Below are 20,493 nucleotides of genomic sequence, written 5' to 3' on the forward strand. Positions count from 1 at the left end.
GTTATTAATCATTTTGTTATAGGTCCTTGTTTTCTGAAGTTTTAAGTTTTAATTTTTTTTAGATAACCTAGAAGAAAACTTAATAAGGCAAAACAATACCATTTCAGTTTATTTTATCGGAAGCCAACCAGAGTATGTGAGTAAATTTAACAGTGAACTCATTCAAGGTTGGAAAAGAAAACGAAGGGTTCAGAATCAACGTCCCCAATTACTCCTAGTTCCTTTTCAGAATTTAAGATTCATTCTATGCCTTTCCCATACTTATTTGGGAACTAAATCCCCCCCCCCCCCGATTCTGTTAATGTGAAAAGTAGAGAAAAGATTTTCTTTTTTTAATTGCCAGCCAGCACATCTCTGAAAAGTACTGCTGCGTTTATGGATACATGCAACAGGGTACTCAAACATTATAGTCAACATTCAACACTCAGTACTTCAGCATGACCAACAGTGGCCACCTTCAGTGGCCCTTTGCCCAACACTGTTGTCGACCTGGGGGAGGGGGTACCTACACAACCAGTATCTGGTGGTTAAGAAGAAGGACACACTATTTTTAAAGAAAGGATAATTTTGTACCTTGTAGGCGTCGTCTCATTAAACGCAAGTATGCACCGGTACAAGTGACCATTCCCTCTCAGAAGACACCAGCAAGGGCTTAAAACCAACGCGACGCCGCCGGGAAAACATGAGGGAAACCACAAGGAAGATGTGAAACCGCCAGAGCTAGCGGAGGCGGTTGGGAAGAACCCACTGCACTGCTCCCGCGGGGCGCAGAGGCAAGAGAGAGGCGCTCAGGGACCGCTGCCATCCTAGACACCTCGAGCTCTGGCCGCCTGACCAGCCGCCAGCCCCGGGGCGGCCGCGGTCCCCGCCCCTTCACCTCTCCATCTCCCGCGCCCAAAGGGCGGGATCACCCCAAGGCCAGCGCCCTGCGGGGCCCTCGGATTCCTGTGCTGCGGGTGGTTCAGGCTAACTTGCCCGACCGCCCGCCGAGCTTCGGTTCCCCAGCAGTCACCCTAGCCTAGGCGCCACCGGGGGAGGGGGGTGTGTGCATCTTCATAACCAACGCGGCCCCGAGAGCACTTTGGTTCTGGCTCCCGGCGCAGCTTTCCCCATTGCGGGCTCGGACACAGCCAGGAACCGGCGCGCACACGCGCACACACCCTCGCACATGCACACACGCGCGCACACAGACTTCTTGGCCAGCGTTGCCATCACACACCCGGGGAACGCCGCCGAGGGGGCCAAGTACCTGCTCTCTGCGAGCTGTTGTGCTGTTCACTTCATCCTCCGTTGACAAGGAAACCAAACCGCACTTCATTTTTTTTTTTCCAGAAAAACCTTCCACTGCCATCATTTGAAAATTGATTTACGGGGAGGGGAGAAGGAGGAAGAAGGGATAATATAGATATAGATATCAGGATATCTATCATAAAATTATCTCGGGTTTTTTAAATAAAAAAGTCAAATGTGCAAAAGTCATAGTTAATGTAAAGGAGGAAAAAAGCAATTGCTTAAAAATAATCCCTTTAACTAGCTGCAAGAAAAGTTTCATGTTATCAACTGATATCAAAAACAGGAGGGGAAAAACGAAATATTTCTCACAGGCTTCCAAAAAGGTCATAAAAATGCAAAATTAATGTCTTTGCTCAGTGGTGCGAATCGAATTGCAAGACGACAAACTTGTGAACACTGCTGGAAAATCCCACCTACACAAAAATGTAATCGGAAAAAGAGTACGTAAAAAAGAGTTAGAAACATGCTTTCTTATCTTTACAAAGGGAAAAAAAATAGGCACCACACTTCACAACGCTTTTTCCATAAAACCAGTTGCACATTTTGCTGGACTTGGGAGCCGCTCGCAGCCAGCACCGCTGCCGCGGACTCCCAGACACAGCGCCTTGTCTAGAGAACCATCGCATGCTAGGAAAACTTGATTTAGGAAAAGGCTTAAGACCATGCTCGTCAGCTTTCCCAAATACAAACAATAATCAAAGAAGTGGGAAGAAAAAAAAAAGAAGAAGAAGAAAAACAAAAACAAAAAAAAGGAAAAAAAGAATAGGACAAGAATGCCACTGAGAAGGTACTCACCGAGCGGGAGTAAAATGTTGGAATAAAAATGAGATTTAGGAAAATACAGTATGGCGGTGGAAGAAGGAATGAAGCGCGTTTTTTTCTCAGTCTCTGCCTCGGGCACTGACACGTGATTCGGAGCCAGGCGGACTTGCAGGCGGCGGGGGACCGCGGCTGCTGGGCGACCTCGGAGCCCTCGAAGCCCTCTGAGCGGCTTGGGCAGGCGCGGCGGTGGGAGCCGGGCGAGGCGGCCTCCTTGGCGAGCCGGGACTAGCAGGTGCCGCTCACGCTGGGCTGAGCGCACGCACACGCACACGCAGACGGGCAGGGCGCGGGCTAGCGGGGACCGCGCGGGGCGGGCCGGAGGCGCGCAGCTGCCGCCGCCGCCGCCGCCGCCGCCGCCGCCGCCGCTGCTGGTACTGCCGCTGGTGCTGATGCTGCGGGCGCTCCGCCAAAGAAGAGCAGCTCAGGGATGTTCGGCAGAGGCATCAGAGGGCACACAACTTGCTGTCCACTGCAAAGTTGCCGCTTGCCACTTCCTTATTATTCGGTTTTCGTCTCCAGGTAGTTTCCTGCAGAGAGCTCTTGTCCCTCTCCCCAAGTTTCACTCTTCAAGCCCGGTTTAACTCGATCGTTTTATTCATTTGATCTCGGGGCTCCTATTTCTTCTAGACTGCTTTGGCTATGTCACTTCCTCCCCCTAGGTCCGTTTCCCACCTTGTGGTTCTCAGAGAACCTGGATTCCTGCCGTGCGTTGGGGGGTGGGGGGCGTTGTCACTGCAAAGCCAACATAAATCCCTTTGGCTGTCTTGGGGTGTTTCCCATATAAAAGATTAAAAAATATATATATTTGGAAAAATCCCATCCCAGGTTTTCGTTTGCTTGTTGCATGATGCTGGGCGGGGTTGTGAATGTGGATAATTTATTCTTTCCTGGGCCAGGCATTGTTTGTTTTGTCTGCTTGAGCAACAGCTCCGACCTGTCTGGAAGGCTCTGTGGTCCAGGCTGCAGGCAGGGTCCTTCTGACTCCTGCAAGTTGTTTTCTCAGGCTGCAAGTCCAAGGAGAGGAGCAAGGGAGACAAGTGAGTCTATTGTGTGAGTGCTTGCCCGGCAGCAGGCACCTGGCGACGGTCGAGAGGGGGAGATGTGCGCCACTCAAGAGAAGGCTGCCAAAGATCAGCCAGAGCCAGGCGGCTGAGCAGTGCTTTGGAAGGTGGAAGCAAGAAACAGAGAGTTCACCAAGCATCAGCTGAAGGATGCCTGTCGAAACAAAGATGCCATCAGCCAATCACTGAGTGCTTTGCGATTCTTCCTCTGCTGCCTGTTGCAGAATCAGCTTTCTGGGCTCTGCAATGAATTAATTTTCCTTCATCTTTCATGCAATATTCTATCAAAACCATTTCTTCGTGTTGCTTTGAATCTGGATTGCACAAAATTAATTGCCAGGTGTGTATTATAAAATGAAAATAAATACAGTCTCTTGACTCGCATATTTCTACTCTGATCTTTATGCCTCTCTTTCCACCTTTGATGTTGAAGATAAAATATCTGCTTTGGATGGAGCCTAACCTGGATAGTTTCAACATTTAAGTATGTTCATCACAGAGAGCTCCAGCAGCAAATGTTTCTCCAACATTCTTGGGAAAATTCATTGATCAAATAAAGTCTTAAGCCACAATTTAAATAAAAGTTATTTAACATAGTTCAGAAAAACATTAAATATTTATCTTGGTAAATTTCCAACTGAACTCATTTACTCTACACACTTCCCAGATATGATGTGAAATGCTGACAGAGACAGATGGTTGAATCTAAGTAGAGTCCAGAACTTCAGGAGCCTAAGTTCTGTTGAAAAGCTACTGGATTTTCCTCTGGATAACTCACAGCAAATGTGGATTGTGCTGAGGTCTTGTTGAGCTTCCTTTTTTGTTTTGTTTTGTTTTGTTTTTAATAGATCCCTTCAAATACAGCTCTTTGCTTCCATGTCTCATGAATTATGCTATTTAAACGTGAGTTTGTTACATTTTTCCAAATTTTCTACCCCATAAGAATATCCAGATCCAAATACACTAAGGAGAAGTTAGTTCCAATGAACATATTTCCCATAATTCGTAGAAGTATTGTACTGTGAGCAACTTCACATTAAGAATGGGTTTTGGAGCCTCCTATCCGTCCAGGCAGTGTCTGAGTTTAGAGAGTTATTCAAGAAGAACTTTGAAAAACAAGCTGTTTAGAATTGCACTGCAGTAATGGCCGCCAGCCAATCACAGTGATTGTCAGGCTTTTATTATTCAATAAAATGACTCCCCTTTATGTTTAATGCAGCTCTGCTGAGGAAAAGCAAGCCATCAATATCCTCCTTGCACTTCTTCCATTACTTACATAATTGCAGCTCAGTGCTTAAAATATTCCACTTCTTGCTTCCAAGATGACATTCTCCTCCTTTTAGGTTTCACCGCCACATTAAAAACAGGAGTAAACAAAGTCAGGTCGAAGGAACAGCATTTAAAAAGTGAGTCTGTCATTTAATTCTTCGTGACAAAGACATTATTATCCTCATTCTAAATACTTAGTGAGACAAAGTTAGAGTTGAAATCATCTGTGGAAGACTCTATTGCTATTGCACATGAGAGATGTGGTTGGACCAGACTTAAATCTAGTTTTATAACTAGAACAAAGTACTACAAATACTGCATGAAAGAAGTTAATTCTCAAGAGCTGTTGTTGATGTCACTTAACAGAAACCTGCTTTTCTTAAATTTAGTATACACAAAGAGCATTGTGAGGCCAACTGAGCTGTACTGCTCACACCCAATAACAATTATAGCACATATAATTTTATTGACATTTTTGATTACGTAAAACATAAGAGAAAGGACATAAGCATTTACAATGTTAGATTCATATAGAATACACGTAGAAAAAACACAAGTAAAATACATTTTTAAATGGGGAAAATAGTGTTTAAAGGTTTCCTAAGCAAAAGACAAATAGACAAACAGAACTCTTCAAAAGATGTAGCTGTGCCATTCTGCTCTATGCTTGTCTTCAACAGTTAAGGACAGAACCTTCTGGAGGTTTGAAGAGACAAATGACTTTTCTGATTCTGCTCTGAAGTCATTCATGCAGTACATGCAAATAGGAAGTATACTAAATTTAAGATGAGACCACTAAACGATGATGCTAGAGGAAAAGTCTATTTTGAAATCAGTGCTGTGCAATTTCAACTTTTTGTCAGGAGATATTCAAGACATATGAAATATTTATGTGCACAAACATATGAATATAGACAGTTGGAAATTATGTACTATATAATATTATGGCTTGAAATAGACATGCTTATAAGCAGTGCCCTTAAATCCCTTTTTTTAAAAAAAGTTGACAGGAATTACCAAATTCTTACAAATTTATTCTCAACTTTTCATTATTTTTTCCTCATTATGGGTTCTGTTACTACTAATCAACATTTGTTAGAAGTTTTGATTGCCCTGAGTATACTTCTCCATATTCCTATCCGAAGGAATTACAATATAGATAGCAAGACATTTCATCATGAAATGTATACCAGTTGCCTTGGATGACCAGGCGATATGAAAACATACACAATACGGCATGAGGAAGCCAGCACAGGAAAAAATGTCAGGAATTAGGTGTGATTTGGTTATAAATATCTTCCTCTCAACATAAAAGTGTTTATAGAATTCAAAGACATTCAGAAATATGTATTGGAAAATAAACCAAATTGTCGTAATTAATGTATTTAGATATTCAGTGAATAAATATGTTTATTGATGAGAAAGTACACATATAATTAATACATAAACTAATGTTATTTCTTGAATATATTTACTTTAGTGGAATGGTTTGAGTAGAGTTCTAGTGACCTATGCACTAGAAGTATGTGTACAAAAATGCTCTGATGTCTTCTTCATGAAACACTTGAGAGAGGGCAGAACAAGTCCAGTACTGTGTTATTGCTCATTGATTACTGATCTGTCAGTCACCCCAGTAATGTGTATATAAAATGTGTCACTTTATACATTTAGAAACTGGGAATTTTTCCAAGGTAATTCTTTAGATTTTTTCAATGAAAATGAAAATGTGGCTGTCTGCAGGCTAAACATAAGTGTATGAAAAAGTTCTAAATGTTAAGAATATTAAGCTAATTAAAAATGCTTTAATACAAATTAAGATAAGCAAATGAGAGTCCTTCAGGGGTCAAAGACATGGGGGAATTTATATGAGGTGAAACAAAATGTGATTGAGAAAGTTTATTAAGAAAAACCACCCACCACTCAATTTTTTTTCTGATTCTTCAAATATGAGATACTCAGAAATTCTATGGGGTGGAATTGTGGTAGTGCCAACCCTTAGTTGTACTTTTGGAAGGCCAAGGCAGATGGATCTTTGTGGGTTTGAGGCCAGCCTGGTCTAATTAGGGAGTTCAAGGACAGCCTAGACCATATAGAGGTACCCTGTTTCAAAATAAAAGAGGCAGAGGGGCAGAGAAAGGGAAAGGGGATGAGGATTATAGGGAGGGAGAACGGGAGGGAGACTTTATAATCAGAAACAGATGCTCTGAAAGACTGTCACTAAGACTGCCAGACTGCAGCCTACAGGAAGAGACCTTTCTTATCTGTTGAGAGGGCTACAGACCCTGTAACAGGCATGTCAACTTCTGGGCAATGGTGAGTAAAAACTCAGAGAAAGTACAAGTTGTTGAAGAAAAGAAAGATTTCTTCTTTAATTCTAGTGATATTGCTAACAACGTCCAATACAGTCTTAGTCTTGGTGTAAGTTTTCATAAAGAAATTTCTTTAAGCATGCACTTCCTTTGAAATTGTTACATTCAAGGCAAGAAAGCAAACCACTGAAGGTTTGGGAAGATCATCACTTAACTGTGAACAGCATCATAGTTAAGTTTTATCACCAACCATTTCACTCTAAAGATGAAGACAGTGAGACTCATTGGGGAAACAAAAAGGCCTCACGATGGAGCTCAAACTCACTTCTACAAGGCAGTGTAATCTGATGGCTAGCATAATACACTTGACCTGATCCTTAGTATCTGACAAATTCACACTAATCTCTCTGTGCTTCAATTTTCTCATCTAGTAAACAAAGAGATAATAAACCCCACGGAGTGCTGTGGAGTTAGGAACTTTCAATAGTTCCAGGCATAGACTAGGATTCCTTATTGTCATAGGAGCCATGTTGTCCTATGCTGTTACACACATAAAGAGCTTTAAGCAGGAGCTGCTCGGGGCTGTGCAAGGCTTTCTGGGAAGCTTCCCTTCTTCTGAAAACACATGAGCAAACAAGTCATCTAGCAAAGAACCTGTGCCTTGGCAAAGACTAAAACAGACACAGAAGGAACACCCATTCAGAGCCTGCCCCACATGTGGCCCATACATATACAGCCACCCAATTAGACAAGATGGATGAAGCAAAGAAGTGCAGACAGACAGGAGCCGGATGTAGATCTCTCCTGAGAGACTCAGCCAGAATACAGCAAATACAGAGGCGAATGCCAGCAGCAAACCACTGAACTGAGAATAGGACCCCCGTTGAAGGAATCAGAGAAAGAACTGGAAGAGCTCGAAGGGGCTCGAGACCCCTTATGAACAACAATGCCAAGCAACCAGAGCTTCCAGGGACTAAGCCACTACACAAAGACTATACATGGACTGACCCTGGGCTCCAACCTCATAGGTAGCAATGAATATCCTAGTAAGAGCACCAGTGGAAGGGGAAGCCCTGGGTCCTGCTAAGACTGAACCCCCAGTGAACTAGATTGTTGGGGGAAGGGCGGCAATGGGGGGAGGATGGGGAGGGGAACACCCAAAAAGAAGGGGAGGGGGAGGGATTAGGGGGATGTTTGCCCGGAAACTGGGAAAGGGAATAACACTCGAAATGTAAATAAGAAATACTCAAGTTAATAATAATAATAAAAAAAAAAAAAAGAACCTGTGCCTTGGGACTGAAGAGCACAGTGAATGCTGGAGTGTGCCAATGATAAGGAAAGGGAGGAAGTGGAGAGAATGGAGGGAAGCAGAATGATAAAAGGGAGAACTTAAGACCAAGAGCCTGCAAATTTTCCCCAGGACACCTAAGAAATGTAAGACAAGTGGAAACACTGGACAGATTTGGGTCACACAGATGAGTCCTAAACAGACATGTGACAAAAATATCTTAGAAAAACATTCAGACTTTACAGTGTGCTGCTTTTATGAGTTTGAACATTGCCTAAAATCTCCACAGACCATATCTAGCTCAAGTTAACAAGAGGTAGAGACCTTAAGATTGAAAATTTATTTTGAGAATAAAGCCAGAAAGGGTTATCTTCATTTGTGTCTAAAATTCAATAGATTTACTGTTGTAAACAATGTGGTCTAATATCATTGCACAATTAGTTTATTCTAAAAGAGAAATCTTAAAATCTCATCTTTTTCCTGATCTTTTCCAAGATCTTAGAAAAATCACGTTAATACCTTATAAGGCACAATATATTTTAGGAATTACTCACATGTCTTGTTTTTCTTGTTCACTTGTTTTAACTTAATAATTTAGATTTAGATTTTGTCTAAATCTAATTTGAACATGTGAGCTTAGAGATGACTTGGTATGAATATTGACTTAGTAGAATTATGTAATGCTGATCTGTGAGTGAAGGATTAGTCTGTAAACTCTAGCATCCAAGAGGTGCATCCCAGAATCAGGTTCTCATGTTTGCATACCCATCAAGCAGAGGCCCTATTACTTTCATAAAATTTAATGTATGAGTGATTTTAATTAATTTGAACCTTATAACTTAAAAGTTAATTTTCCTTTTCATGGAATGAACTTAAGGGATTTCCAAAAGTTACATATGACACCATGCAGCAATCTGTTCTGCAACTATTTGTCAATATGATTGGTTACTTACATAATCCACATTTGCTCATTCACAGCTTTTGTATGAATACAAGAAAAGGCATTTAACTCTGCATTGTGGTATGTGCACATATGTAATCTATTCTTCCTTTGCTGATCTCATTGAAACCTTATGTGATTTGTTTATAGGCTTTTGGATTTCATATCCTTAATTTCCTCTAATATTCTCTACTCAGTTTATTCTCTCTGAGAATTCAAATCATTTCAGTTTTTGCCATACAACTTAGAATATATTTGTGTTTGAGGCAATGACATTTTGACATATTTACTCCTGGACTTTTACTTCCATTTGAACAGTGGTAATGTATTTTTAACAGTATACTTGAATATATCATCAGTAAAAAATAATAAAATGTACAGTTGGTGATATATATATGGATATATGTACACACATATAAATATACCTTTATTCTAATTTGTGAAGATCTAAGAAGCTCACAGACCTTGGTATTTGGCTTCAAGACAGTAAATTATTTGTTGTTTCATTAATGTAATACTCCAGAGAAAGTCAGAGCAGGGATCAAACACAGGCTTTTCAAATGAAATATAATGAACTACTTGCAGGGCAATTGGCAGAAAGAAAGAAAGAAAGAAAGAAAGAAAGAAAGAAAGAAAGGAAGAAAGGAAGGAAGGAAGGAAGGAAGAAAGTTTCAGACATTAAACATATAAGCACATACCCACTCCTGCCCAATTTCAAATTCTACTAAAGCACTCTCCATTTGTTATAAGTATTCATTCATGTATGGGTATTATTGTTTGAGATGTACCTATTTTAAAAACTGATATACTTCAATAATTTTGCTTTTCAAAAGCTTTAAATTTACATATGTATATATAAAATCCTACATACATATATATTTATATATGCACATGCAGTAGTGTTGAGGTCCCAAAATTTAACATTAGCACATATATTATGAAATGGTTAATTTTTTTAACTTGAAACACTTTTCTTACAAGTTCTATCATCTGTAATTATTGTCATTTGAAATGCAATGAAAAATTCACAATTTAAGGCCAAAAAGAAGTTAAAAGCCTTTGATCAAATCATTATAGCACATTAAATTTAAGATAATGAACTGAAAACAAAGGGATTTGATTGAAAGTAATGCTCTCAATTGAAAAATAAGACTGGTTTCTTTATATGGGTAAAGATGCTGTTTTTTAGAGAAAGTATTAAAAACTGGTTTTATGCTCTAATTTCCTGGAAATAGATGAAGGATCTTCAACTAGACAAAAATTTTATGGGCATTAAGTATATTTACTTAATTAACCATAATTTTTAAGTTAGACTAAAGACTTCATTAGTGTGTGAGATATGATCTATTGTAACATGATTTAAATGTGACTTAAAATGTACTTTTATAGACAATAAAAGCCAGTTCATATGACAGTTAACTCTCAAATATAATACTCAAATCAGCTATTAAGATCAATGACTTCATGAAATTCATAGGCAAATGGATGGAACTAGAAAATATCATCCTGAGTAAAGTAACCCAATCACACACACACAAAAAAAAAAATACATAGTATGTACTCACTGATAAGTGGATATTAGCCCAAAAGCTCAGGTTATCTAAGATACAATCTACAGACCACATGAAGCTCAAGAAGGAAGACTACAGTGTGGATTTTTCAGTCCTTCTTGAAAGGAGAAACAAAAATATGCATAGGAGGAGATTTGGAGACAAAGTTTGGAGCAGAGACTGAAGGAATGGCCATTCAGATCCTGCCCCACCTGGGGATCCAGCCCATATACATACAGTCACCAAACCCTGACAATATTGCAGATGCCAAGAAGTGCATGCTAACAGGAACCTGATATAGCTGTCTCCTGAGAGGCTCTGCCAGAACAAGACAAATACAGAGGCAGATGCTCACAGCCAATCATTGAACTGAGAACGGAGTCCCCATTAGAGGAGTTAGAGAAAGGATTGAAGGAGCTGAAGGGATTTGTAACCCCATAAGAACAACAATACCAAACAACCAGAGCTCCCAGGGACTATACCACCATCCAAAGATTACACATGGACAGACCTATGGCTTCAGCTGCACATGTAGCAAAAGATGGCCAAGTCAGGCACAAATGGGAGGAGAAGCCCTTGGTCCTGCCAAGGCTAAATCCCCCAGTGTAGGAGAATGTCAGGGCGGGGAGGTGGGTGGTTGGGTGAGGTAAGGGAATAACATCTGAAATGTAAATAAAAACATATACAATAAAGAAGATTATACTACAAAAAAAAATAGATTGTCTGAACAGACCTTCAACAGACAGCAGACTAAACATATGCAATTTGTTTATCCAAAAACTTGCCTATAACTTCAAAAGTTAGTAAAACAAAATAAAACAGAAATCACATCATTTTGAAAAAAAATTGTGCTGGAGAATTGCTACTTAGAGCATTTTAACATGTTTAATGGTGATATATGTATATATGTATGTATGCATGCATGTTTGTATGTGTGTATGTAAGTAACCCTATTTGACCCTAGTTTAAAGGCAAGTTACAATATATAACTGTTTAAATGTAGATGTCACTAAAGTTTTCATCTTGTGACTGAAAAAATAAAAAAGCAATGTGCTCAAAGGAGGCTGGCAGTTCCAGTTGTCAGTATCAGCTAGTCGTATTCACGTTTGTGTTTTGTTTAAATCTTAAAATTTTAAACTGAAGTGGAGTACAAATACCACATGCTAACAGCCTCAAAAGTTTAAATTACAATGCAAATATCAGTTCATTACTTATACATTCCTTTTTCCTAATTTTTAAAACATAAGTTCTTATTTCTTTTTTAGTAAAACAAAAATGTTCTGTGTGATTTGCAGTGAATAAATGTGCCAGGCATATGAGTCATATTAGTCTCCTCACAAAGGTTAAATTTATTCCTGATCTTTTGTTCATAAAACAATATTAACTTTATTATATTGCAGAGATCTCATACAAGTTTATCTTAAATTCTTAAAATTCCTGTTCTTGTAATTTATAATGTATTTTAGATGCTTTATGTCATTATTCCATAAAAGTTGAGGAGCTAGTATTAAATATCCAGTTAGTTAAGGCGTTTCTAAAAGTGTTGCTTTTGTTTGTTTATTCTGTGCTCCAAATCCTGGATGTTTAGTTTTTGTGAGCCTGGGATATTGACATGTATTTACACATTTGTAAATATCAGATATTCAGGAAGCGCTTCCAATGTACTGGATCACAGTCAACTGTGGTTGAAGTTGTTGAGAGGTATTTGCAGTTCTGATAGAAATTCTCATAGAAATTGCAAATCTGAGAGATGTTGCTCTGCAGACATCCTTCTGCTTTAGGTATCATGTATTCAGGCTGGAGAAATACTGCGAAAATTCAGACTTCAATCTATGTGCACCTCTCTAAGGCAGAGCTAGCTCACGATTCCATAGGAGGGAGTTTGTGGTAAGTAGCATTAGATCGTTTTTTTTCTTTTCATACAAAATCCACTGAGTAATCTGGCTAAGTAATTTATAAATGGAATCTCCCTAAGATAAAACAGAAAAGAGTATCAATTTCATAGCAGAGAATGGCCTTGTGGGGCATCAAATGGAGGAGAGGCCCTTGGCCCTGTCAAAGCTTAAAGTCCCAGTGTAGGGAATGTCAAGGCAGGGAGGTGGGAGAGAGTAAGTGGGTGGGTGAGAAAACCCTCTCATAGAAGTAGGGGGATGGGATAGCAGGTTTCTTGAGGGGAACCAGGAAATGGGATAATATTTAAAATGTAAATTAAAATGCAATTAAAAAATACAGATATTTCAATAATCTGTCCCCTCACAAAAAATTGTACATTTTTATTTTTATTTGATAATTTATAATCATTTATATGCATGAGATACACTGTGATATTCCTTTTTTTAACTTTGTATTGGTTCTTTGTGAATTTTCCATGATGCACTCCAATCCCATTTATTTTCTTGTCCCTCCATATCTACCCCCCATCCTTGCAACCACCCCCCTCAAAAGAAAATAAACAAATGCATAAACGAATAAAAAACATCTTTCCTTGGAAACTGTTGTGTGTCAGTTTGTCACACAGTTTATACTTTCATGTAAACATCTTTACTTGTGAATGTTCATTGCCTGGAGTCATTGGTCCGTCTGGAAGGCTCTGGCTTCTGCTACACAACCAATACTAGCTTCTCATAAGGACTCCTTTCAGATACCCTGTTGTTGCCCTGTGTCATGGAGACCATGCCAATTTGGATCTACAGGACTGGGCCCTTCACAGTCTCCAGGAGTTCGTTGATGGGGTATATGTTGGAATGAGCCAACTCAAAGCCCTGCATCTGTGTTTTGGCGATAGCTGAGTTGGCCAGCCTGTGAAGTATCCTGAATTCACACTACCAGGGCCAGTTCTCTAGTACTGTCCTGGTGAGGTTCAGAGCCAGCTTACCCAATGACAGAGTCAACAAGGGGCAGGGCAGCTGTACCTCCCTGAGAAATCAACATGGCTACTGGTGGAAGTCTGGACCAGGGATATCTGCTTGGCTTTCGGTGGTAACTTGGGCCACAGACATCAACAGTCTTGCTACTGCAGACCCAGATGCTTTGTCAGCAGCAGGGGCCAGAACCTCACAATGGCCTCAGGAAAGAAACAGTGCAGAGCATTCATAAAAGGCTCTTCCTAATCACCCTGTGTCTCCAGTTCTACCTCTTCATTGTCCACACACCGTTGGATTCCTTTTATCTCCCATCACTCTACCACTTGCTTGCTCATTTTAGTGGTGCCCAGGACTCAGGGTGTCTTGCACTCTGTCTGCACCTCAAAGAGGCAGGTCGGGGGGGGGCTACACTGTGGTATTTCAATGTGTACATTATAGAATTACCGTGTCAATGAAAACAATACTGATTTTAAACAGAATCACAATTTTAAGGTTTTGCCCAAGTGTTGACCTCAATCCATCCATTAACTTATCCAAAATCCATAGTACTATCAAATGGCATCATTTAGTGTCTTTTGGGGAACAGGTAGCTGCCATGCTGAGGTTCAAATTTGCCCTCACCTATGCTATAAAAATTAGTCTTGGGCCTTTGAGACTGGTTCATTCTCTCCCTTAGCTATATTACTACTTCTTCTATTTGTAAAGGAATCCTGCCCAATATCATATGATACTGTGAAGCTTTCAAAAACATATTTTATTTCTACTTTGAGAATGTCATATATGCACATAACATATTTTGCTTAAATTAATTTCCCAATTCCCTTTTTCCAATCCTCCTAAACCATCTCCATGTACACATTCTAAGCCCTTGTCCTTTTATTTTCCATGGCCCACTCAGCCCAATTAGCTTTGCCTGGATGAGTTTGTGGGGCCATCCATTGAAATATGGGCAACCTAGGAAGGGCCTCGATCCTGAGGATCACTGGTTTTCCCCACAGTGGTTAAAACTGATAAGGGCTGAGAACTGCACTAACATAACCCTTTCACAGGGGGTCACTTAGGACACAGACATTTACACTACAACCAATTCCAAAATTACATGTAGAAACAAAGATAACTTTATGGTTGGGGTAACCATAGCATGAGGAACTGTCTTAAAGGGCCACAGAAGCAGGAAGGTTGAAAACCGCTGATTTGGATGGAGGAGAGGGAGGGGATGGGGAAACAATGCAGTAATAATCCCAAGAAAATAAAAGTATATAAAAATGAGTTTTCTTCTTCCAGAAGCTATCAGCTACTAACGACTCTTCAGTCAGCTGGGGGACCGCGAGAGCTTGAGTTTCTGAGTAAACCATACTTTAATGTTAACTAGCTCAGTCTTGTGCCAACTAAGATGATGTGAGTTCATGTGCACACGAGCTATGTCACCTTCAGTTGACACTGTTTCATAGAGGTTGTCTCCAAACTCTGGTTCTAACAATCCAATGTTTTCTGAGCCATGTTGGGGAATAAACAGATGCCCTATTTAACTGTACTGAGTACCTTTTACTTTCCTCCTCTTTGCACTTAGACTAAAACCTTTCACTGAAAAAAGAAGCCCCTCAGATAAAAGCCGAGAACTGCACTAATCTATAGGCATGAAGATAAGTATTTAGAGGAACGTTTGAATCATGCCTGTCTAGCAAAGTAATAGAAGCAGATTCTCCTAGAGAGACTATAATATCATTAGCCATGGCTGTTTGGCCAGGAGTTTCCTCTTGTAAAGCAGGCCTTAAATTCAATCAGTACATTGTTGGCTATTTCACAACTTTCATACTGTTATTGCATGAATAGGTCCATCTCCCAAAGCTGGTTATCACAGCTTTCAAGTTCACAGCTGGGTTATGCTGTTGATGACTTTTCCCCCAATCAGCTTGCACAGCTCTTTCTCCTACTGTGAAAGCTATTCAGGAAGGAAGAAGCATCCAGGTCAGTTGCAATTTTGATTGTTCTACATCCTGTGACTAAAGTATCTTCAGTGATATGATCTTACAATCAGATAACTAATAAAAATTAAATGGTTTTAAAATTATTCTTAATTCTAGTTATTTATTCACATATATATTTATTTCTTTCCTGATGTGTGAATGGTCCAAGAATTGAGCCTTGCTGCTGACATGAAATGTTTTATAGACTATTCAGTGCTACAAATATAAGGAGGAAGCAATTACTCTGACCAGTGCCTGCCTCTAGAGAAAGGGAGCTTTTTCTTAGCAGTGTGCCTGTTGGGAGGTTGTAAGGATGCTTCATGCTTTAGTATGCATCACACTTTATTTTTTGTTTTCTACACAAGGAAGCGCTTTATTTCATTCCTCTCTGCCTTCAGTTCTCTATTTTCTCTCAGCATAGGATATTGTCTCCTACAGTAAAGCTAGAATTTGTCAAATAAAATCTAAAGTTTAGAAAGGGAAGATGAAATATGGCAAAAGAGTGTACATAGAGAGTGGACAGGTAAAGAACGATCCCAGAGTTTGACAAACTCAAATAAAAACATCATTATATAATTGGATATACCTGGCATTCCAAGAGTGGATCCAAAAAAGGGCTACTAAACCCTTTATAACCATATGGCATACTTACTATTAATATCCTCATTCCATTGGAGAGTGCTACATTCTCCCATGCGTCATTCCACAGTTTAGCTCCATCTGTAGTGTGGTATCCAGCTCTTTGTTCCCTCCCCAAGATAACAGCACAGAAAAAGAATGCAAGGGAGTTTCTAGAAGATAATGGGCTTGTTCAGGAGAGACACACGTTGCTGTGTGTTCAAGGGAGAGAAACTATTTTATCATAAGGCAGATGATACAGGGAAAAAACACCAGGATGATCCTAAAAATATCTGATGGGTGGGAAGTACATCTAAGGACATTTTTAACTATGGAAAAATATATTACCTCTAGCATCCTCACTAAAATACATCACAACTTAGGAGATACCTGATTATGACCTCTAGCCTGCTCACTAGAGTACATCACAAGTGTGACTAAGAGGACAGCTGAAGTGACTTGGGGACTGATTTTTGGGAGTTTGGGGAGAAGATAATTTGATGTCACCTGCATCCTAAAAAAAGAGAAGAATTATTACTTCAAAATCAAGAAGTTTGGGTCATGATTTGATGTTGTAGCATGCCTGGAGAAGTTATTAAGCTGGTTTGGGGACACATTGTGTTAGCAGTGACAGGAAGATATACAAACAGAATTGCTTGGTTGGTAATAAGAACTTAACTAATTTCCCAGTTGTCCTTTTAGAGTCTTGAGAGCAATTGGCATAGATTTTGTGAGTTGAAAGTGTTTTGGATGGATGAGCTCTGCAGAAGAGTTACCTGGAGGGAGCACAGGGCCGAATGTATCCCCAGTCCAGAATTAAGGATAAAAGGGGGCCAAATGTAATGAGTTCTCAGAGAGTTGAAGTCTGGGTCATACATATGAAAGGGGACTTTCATTTAGAACATGATCAATGATCACACTCACTAGAAAAATTCTATTATCATGTTTTCCTGATTATATCAAGTACAGTTTCACACGAATATATTTGACTATGTCATACATATGTATTCTTGAAAAGGTTTTGCTAAATAAATATAAAATATATCATTTTTGACTCTATCTTAAAAATTTAAATTGTTATCTTATTGATACTTAAAGACTTTCATTCGTAATTTGTAAGTATTTTGTCATCCTAAAGGAAAGGGTCTTTGATGTTATCCTTCATATAAATCCAATTTATGTAAAGAAAAAGGAAGCTGCAGGATTTGGGAACTTAGGTTATATTAATAAATTATTCAGGGCATCAATAGTAGGAAATGAACATCAATGCTGAGGTCAGAGGCCTGAGCTGCACTGTTTATTTTCTCCATTTCCTGTTGTGCAAATATCTAGGAAAAATATAGGGATAAACACAGATAGCTGCTACATGAACAGTTAATACTGTCTACATTTCTAATGTAGGCAGGGATAAGGAACTGTAATTATCGTGAAGCATTTTAAAACAGGTTCAGGAAGAATTAGCCATAAGGAAGACACTACAGAGATGCTTATGAAAGCTATGGAGTTGTCCCTTGTGATGGGCTTTGTCAGGCAGAACTAATTATCTGTGGATGATAAGAGAAAATATGGTGAAAAACAGCAGTCATTTCCCATGGCGGGAGTATCCATTTAAAACCCAACAACTCCCTGAACCATGAGATAATTGAAACAGTACCAAAGCCAGCATGAATAACAAGGCATGCACTGTCTTTCTTAGGAAGTAATAGGGGCAGCTTGTGAAATTAACTTCAAATGCATTCCGAAATACAACATTTGCCTAGTTTGGTGGTACACAGTTGTAATGCCAGCACCTGGAACGAGGGCGGGGGACGTTCCAGGCTTACCTGTGCTACTGAAAAAGAGAGCTGGTTTCAAAGGGTAAACAAAACAAACAAATTAAATAAAACAAAACAATAAAGGGCCAAGAAAGAGTAAATACATTTGTAATTGATCCAGTTCATTCAATTGGAATAAATAGGGACTGCTAAGTAATCCAAAGTAGAAATGACTTATCCATGTTTGCACATGGTAAAATCATGTCCCTAAACTTTCTAGTGTTAACGTAGAATAAGCATTAAGGCATTTAATAGAGCTTTGTGTATACAATCAGCAGTTGAAACAAAGATTTGTTTGGGTCAGAGAATATTTATTTTGAATTAAAAGAAATCATATGTAGGAGCATTTAATACTCATTAACAAAACTTTAGAGCCCTATCAAAATCAGATGATTTTTGCTCCCCAGCTTCAGTTAAAAGCAACAGTGATGACTCCTGAGGCTACAATGTCCTCTAACACAGTTGAGCCCCACCCTCTCCTCTTCCCAAATAGGCACATCTCAACATGTCAGTCGTGTCTTGTATGCATCCTTTATGATATTTACATCATGCCTCCTTCTATGTTAGCACCAAAATCATTGCTTCCAGGCAGGAAAAATTTCGGTATGTAAGAGAACCGGTGGAATAATGACCGTGTTTACTATCATTTGAGAAAGAGAGGGATCAAGAATTGTAATGGCACCACTCGATATTTACCTATTCAGTTAAGGGCTGATGATCTAAGCAGTGCATGAAATACAAGAAAAGAAAGGCAAAAAATATTCAGAAAAAATACATAAGCATTTTTCAAAATCAAATGAAATAGGAATGAGTATATAAGATATTAAGTGGACATTTGAATATTTTCCTATTAATTTTCTGTTTTTTTAACTTTGCATTATAGGAAATAATAAAGGTATTACTAATGAAAATTATGTGGCAAACTACACTGTTTACAGAAATGCATGATATAAAATTTATACTGATTAATTTTTAGAAAAAAGTTATTTTTATATAAATTTGAGATAGAAATGACCAAGACTATGTGGCCTTTCTTTGTAATGCTCGCTGCTTTATTCCTGCTGAATTCTGAATGAGAAATGGAAGTCATGGTAAACCACATTGATATTCATGTATTCCTTTCTTTCCTGGTGCCTATCTCTTATCTCAACAGAAAGGCAGCATATTCTTCAAGTTTATAAGATACTCATAGTCAGTTTAAATTCAACCTGCAGGAAACAATATAAAATCAACGCAAAATGAGTAGGTTCCTCAGATCACTTCTTGAAAGGAAGATTCAAAAACAGAATATTCGTGTTATGCAATTACACCTGGGATATTTGCAAACACTAATGCTATTCACATGTTAAGACGCTGTCATAGACACAGTGTAAAATTGGTGATGGGAATAACGTAATTAAAATATAAATGCTTACATAATTTTCTTGAACAAGTAAATCTCCTCTTAAATATGATGTTTATTCATCATGAGACAAACACGTCCTGTCAAGAGAAACTAATTGGCAACGTATTTAGGTGAAATTTGACTATGACTGCAAAACTGTAATTACAAATTTTGCCATCTTATGAAGAAATAACAAAACTAATGTCTAAAAAAATACTTATCTTTCCCTCAAGTAAAAATTTCAGACCAATTGAAAAGTACCATTTAGGTTGATGTGTCATTCAAATATTTCATATTATGTCATCCATGTATTAAATAAAATATCTATATTTATTATACTAGGTTAATGTTTATGACTTATTGTATTTTTCATATAGCTTGTATTAAGATGCTAAAGAATAGTTATGTAAGAGTGCAGGAAAAATGTATAGTGTAAATTGTATTGGTGAATTTTTAAAAGATCATATGCTCACAATGGAGTAAGAAACTCATCTCAGAATGTCAATGACAAGAAATTTTTGTGTTTTTTTCCCTAAAGTTGTAACCATAATTTGTTTGAGGTTACACTAATGTGTAAGAGGCAGCCTTAGTTTGTATGTATAAACACATAACTATAAAATGGATTCAAGACTGGGACCTCGTGAAACTAAAACGTTTCTGTATGGCAAAACAAAACAAAAACATTATCATTTAGATAAAGCAACAACCTACAGAAAGAATTTTTCTCCAACTACACATACAATAAAGGGTTAATACACAAAATATATAAAGTGCTAAAAATACTAGATAGCAAAAAACCAAACAATCCAAATTTAAAAAGATGATACAGACGTAACCAGAGAATCCACAAGAGGAAACTCAGTGTGTAAAGGAACACTTAAAGAGATGTTCACCATCCTTAGTCATCAGATAAATGCAAATCGGAACTACGTTGATTGTTTCCAAGTTCTAGCTATTAAGAATAAATCAGCAATAGATATGGTTGAACAAGAATGTCTGTGATAAGATGAAGCCTTCTTTGGGTAAAACCCTAAGAGCGATACAGAGTAGATTAGCTAAATTCTGAGGTAGATCAATTTCCACTTTAAGGAATGGCCACACTGATTTTTTCCATAGTGGCTATCCAAATCTGCAGCCATATCAGCAATGGATGAGTGTTTCCCTTACCCCACATTTTCCCTTACCCCACGTTTTCTTTCTTTCTTTTTTTTTTAGGGAAATAGTTTTTTTTTTATTAACTTGAGTATTTCTTATATACATTTCAAGTGTTATTCCCTTTCCCGGTTTCCGGGCAAACATCCCCTTCCCCCCTCC

The 20,493-nt window shown here is 38.7% G+C and overlaps 1 protein-coding gene across 7 annotated transcripts in view; it reads right to left on the minus strand.

Moving 5' to 3' along the window:
• Ralyl (RALY RNA binding protein-like) overlaps nucleotides 1-2,226 on the minus strand; it is a 791,470-nt gene extending 789,244 nt beyond the window's left edge. For 2 of the 7 annotated variants that reach the window (XM_063281532.1, XM_017590727.3), the window contains exon 1: nucleotides 2,089-2,221. Coding sequence is in view for 3 of the 7 variants with exons in the window: in XM_017590722.3 (XP_017446211.1) it covers nucleotides 574-625 (52 nt within the window). In the remaining 4 variants the exon portion in view is untranslated. Of the gene's footprint in view, nucleotides 1-573; nucleotides 1,153-1,249; nucleotides 1,809-2,088 lie in introns of those variants that run through there. The other 5 variants (XM_017590724.2, XM_039101954.2, XM_017590722.3 and 2 more) reach the window with 5 other exon arrangements.
• Between the last annotated feature and the right edge of the window lie 18,267 nt (nucleotides 2,227-20,493).

The sequence above is a fragment of the Rattus norvegicus genome, chromosome 2 (genome assembly GCF_036323735.1).
Source record: "Rattus norvegicus strain BN/NHsdMcwi chromosome 2, GRCr8, whole genome shotgun sequence".
Taxonomy (NCBI): Eukaryota; Metazoa; Chordata; class Mammalia; order Rodentia; family Muridae; genus Rattus; species Rattus norvegicus.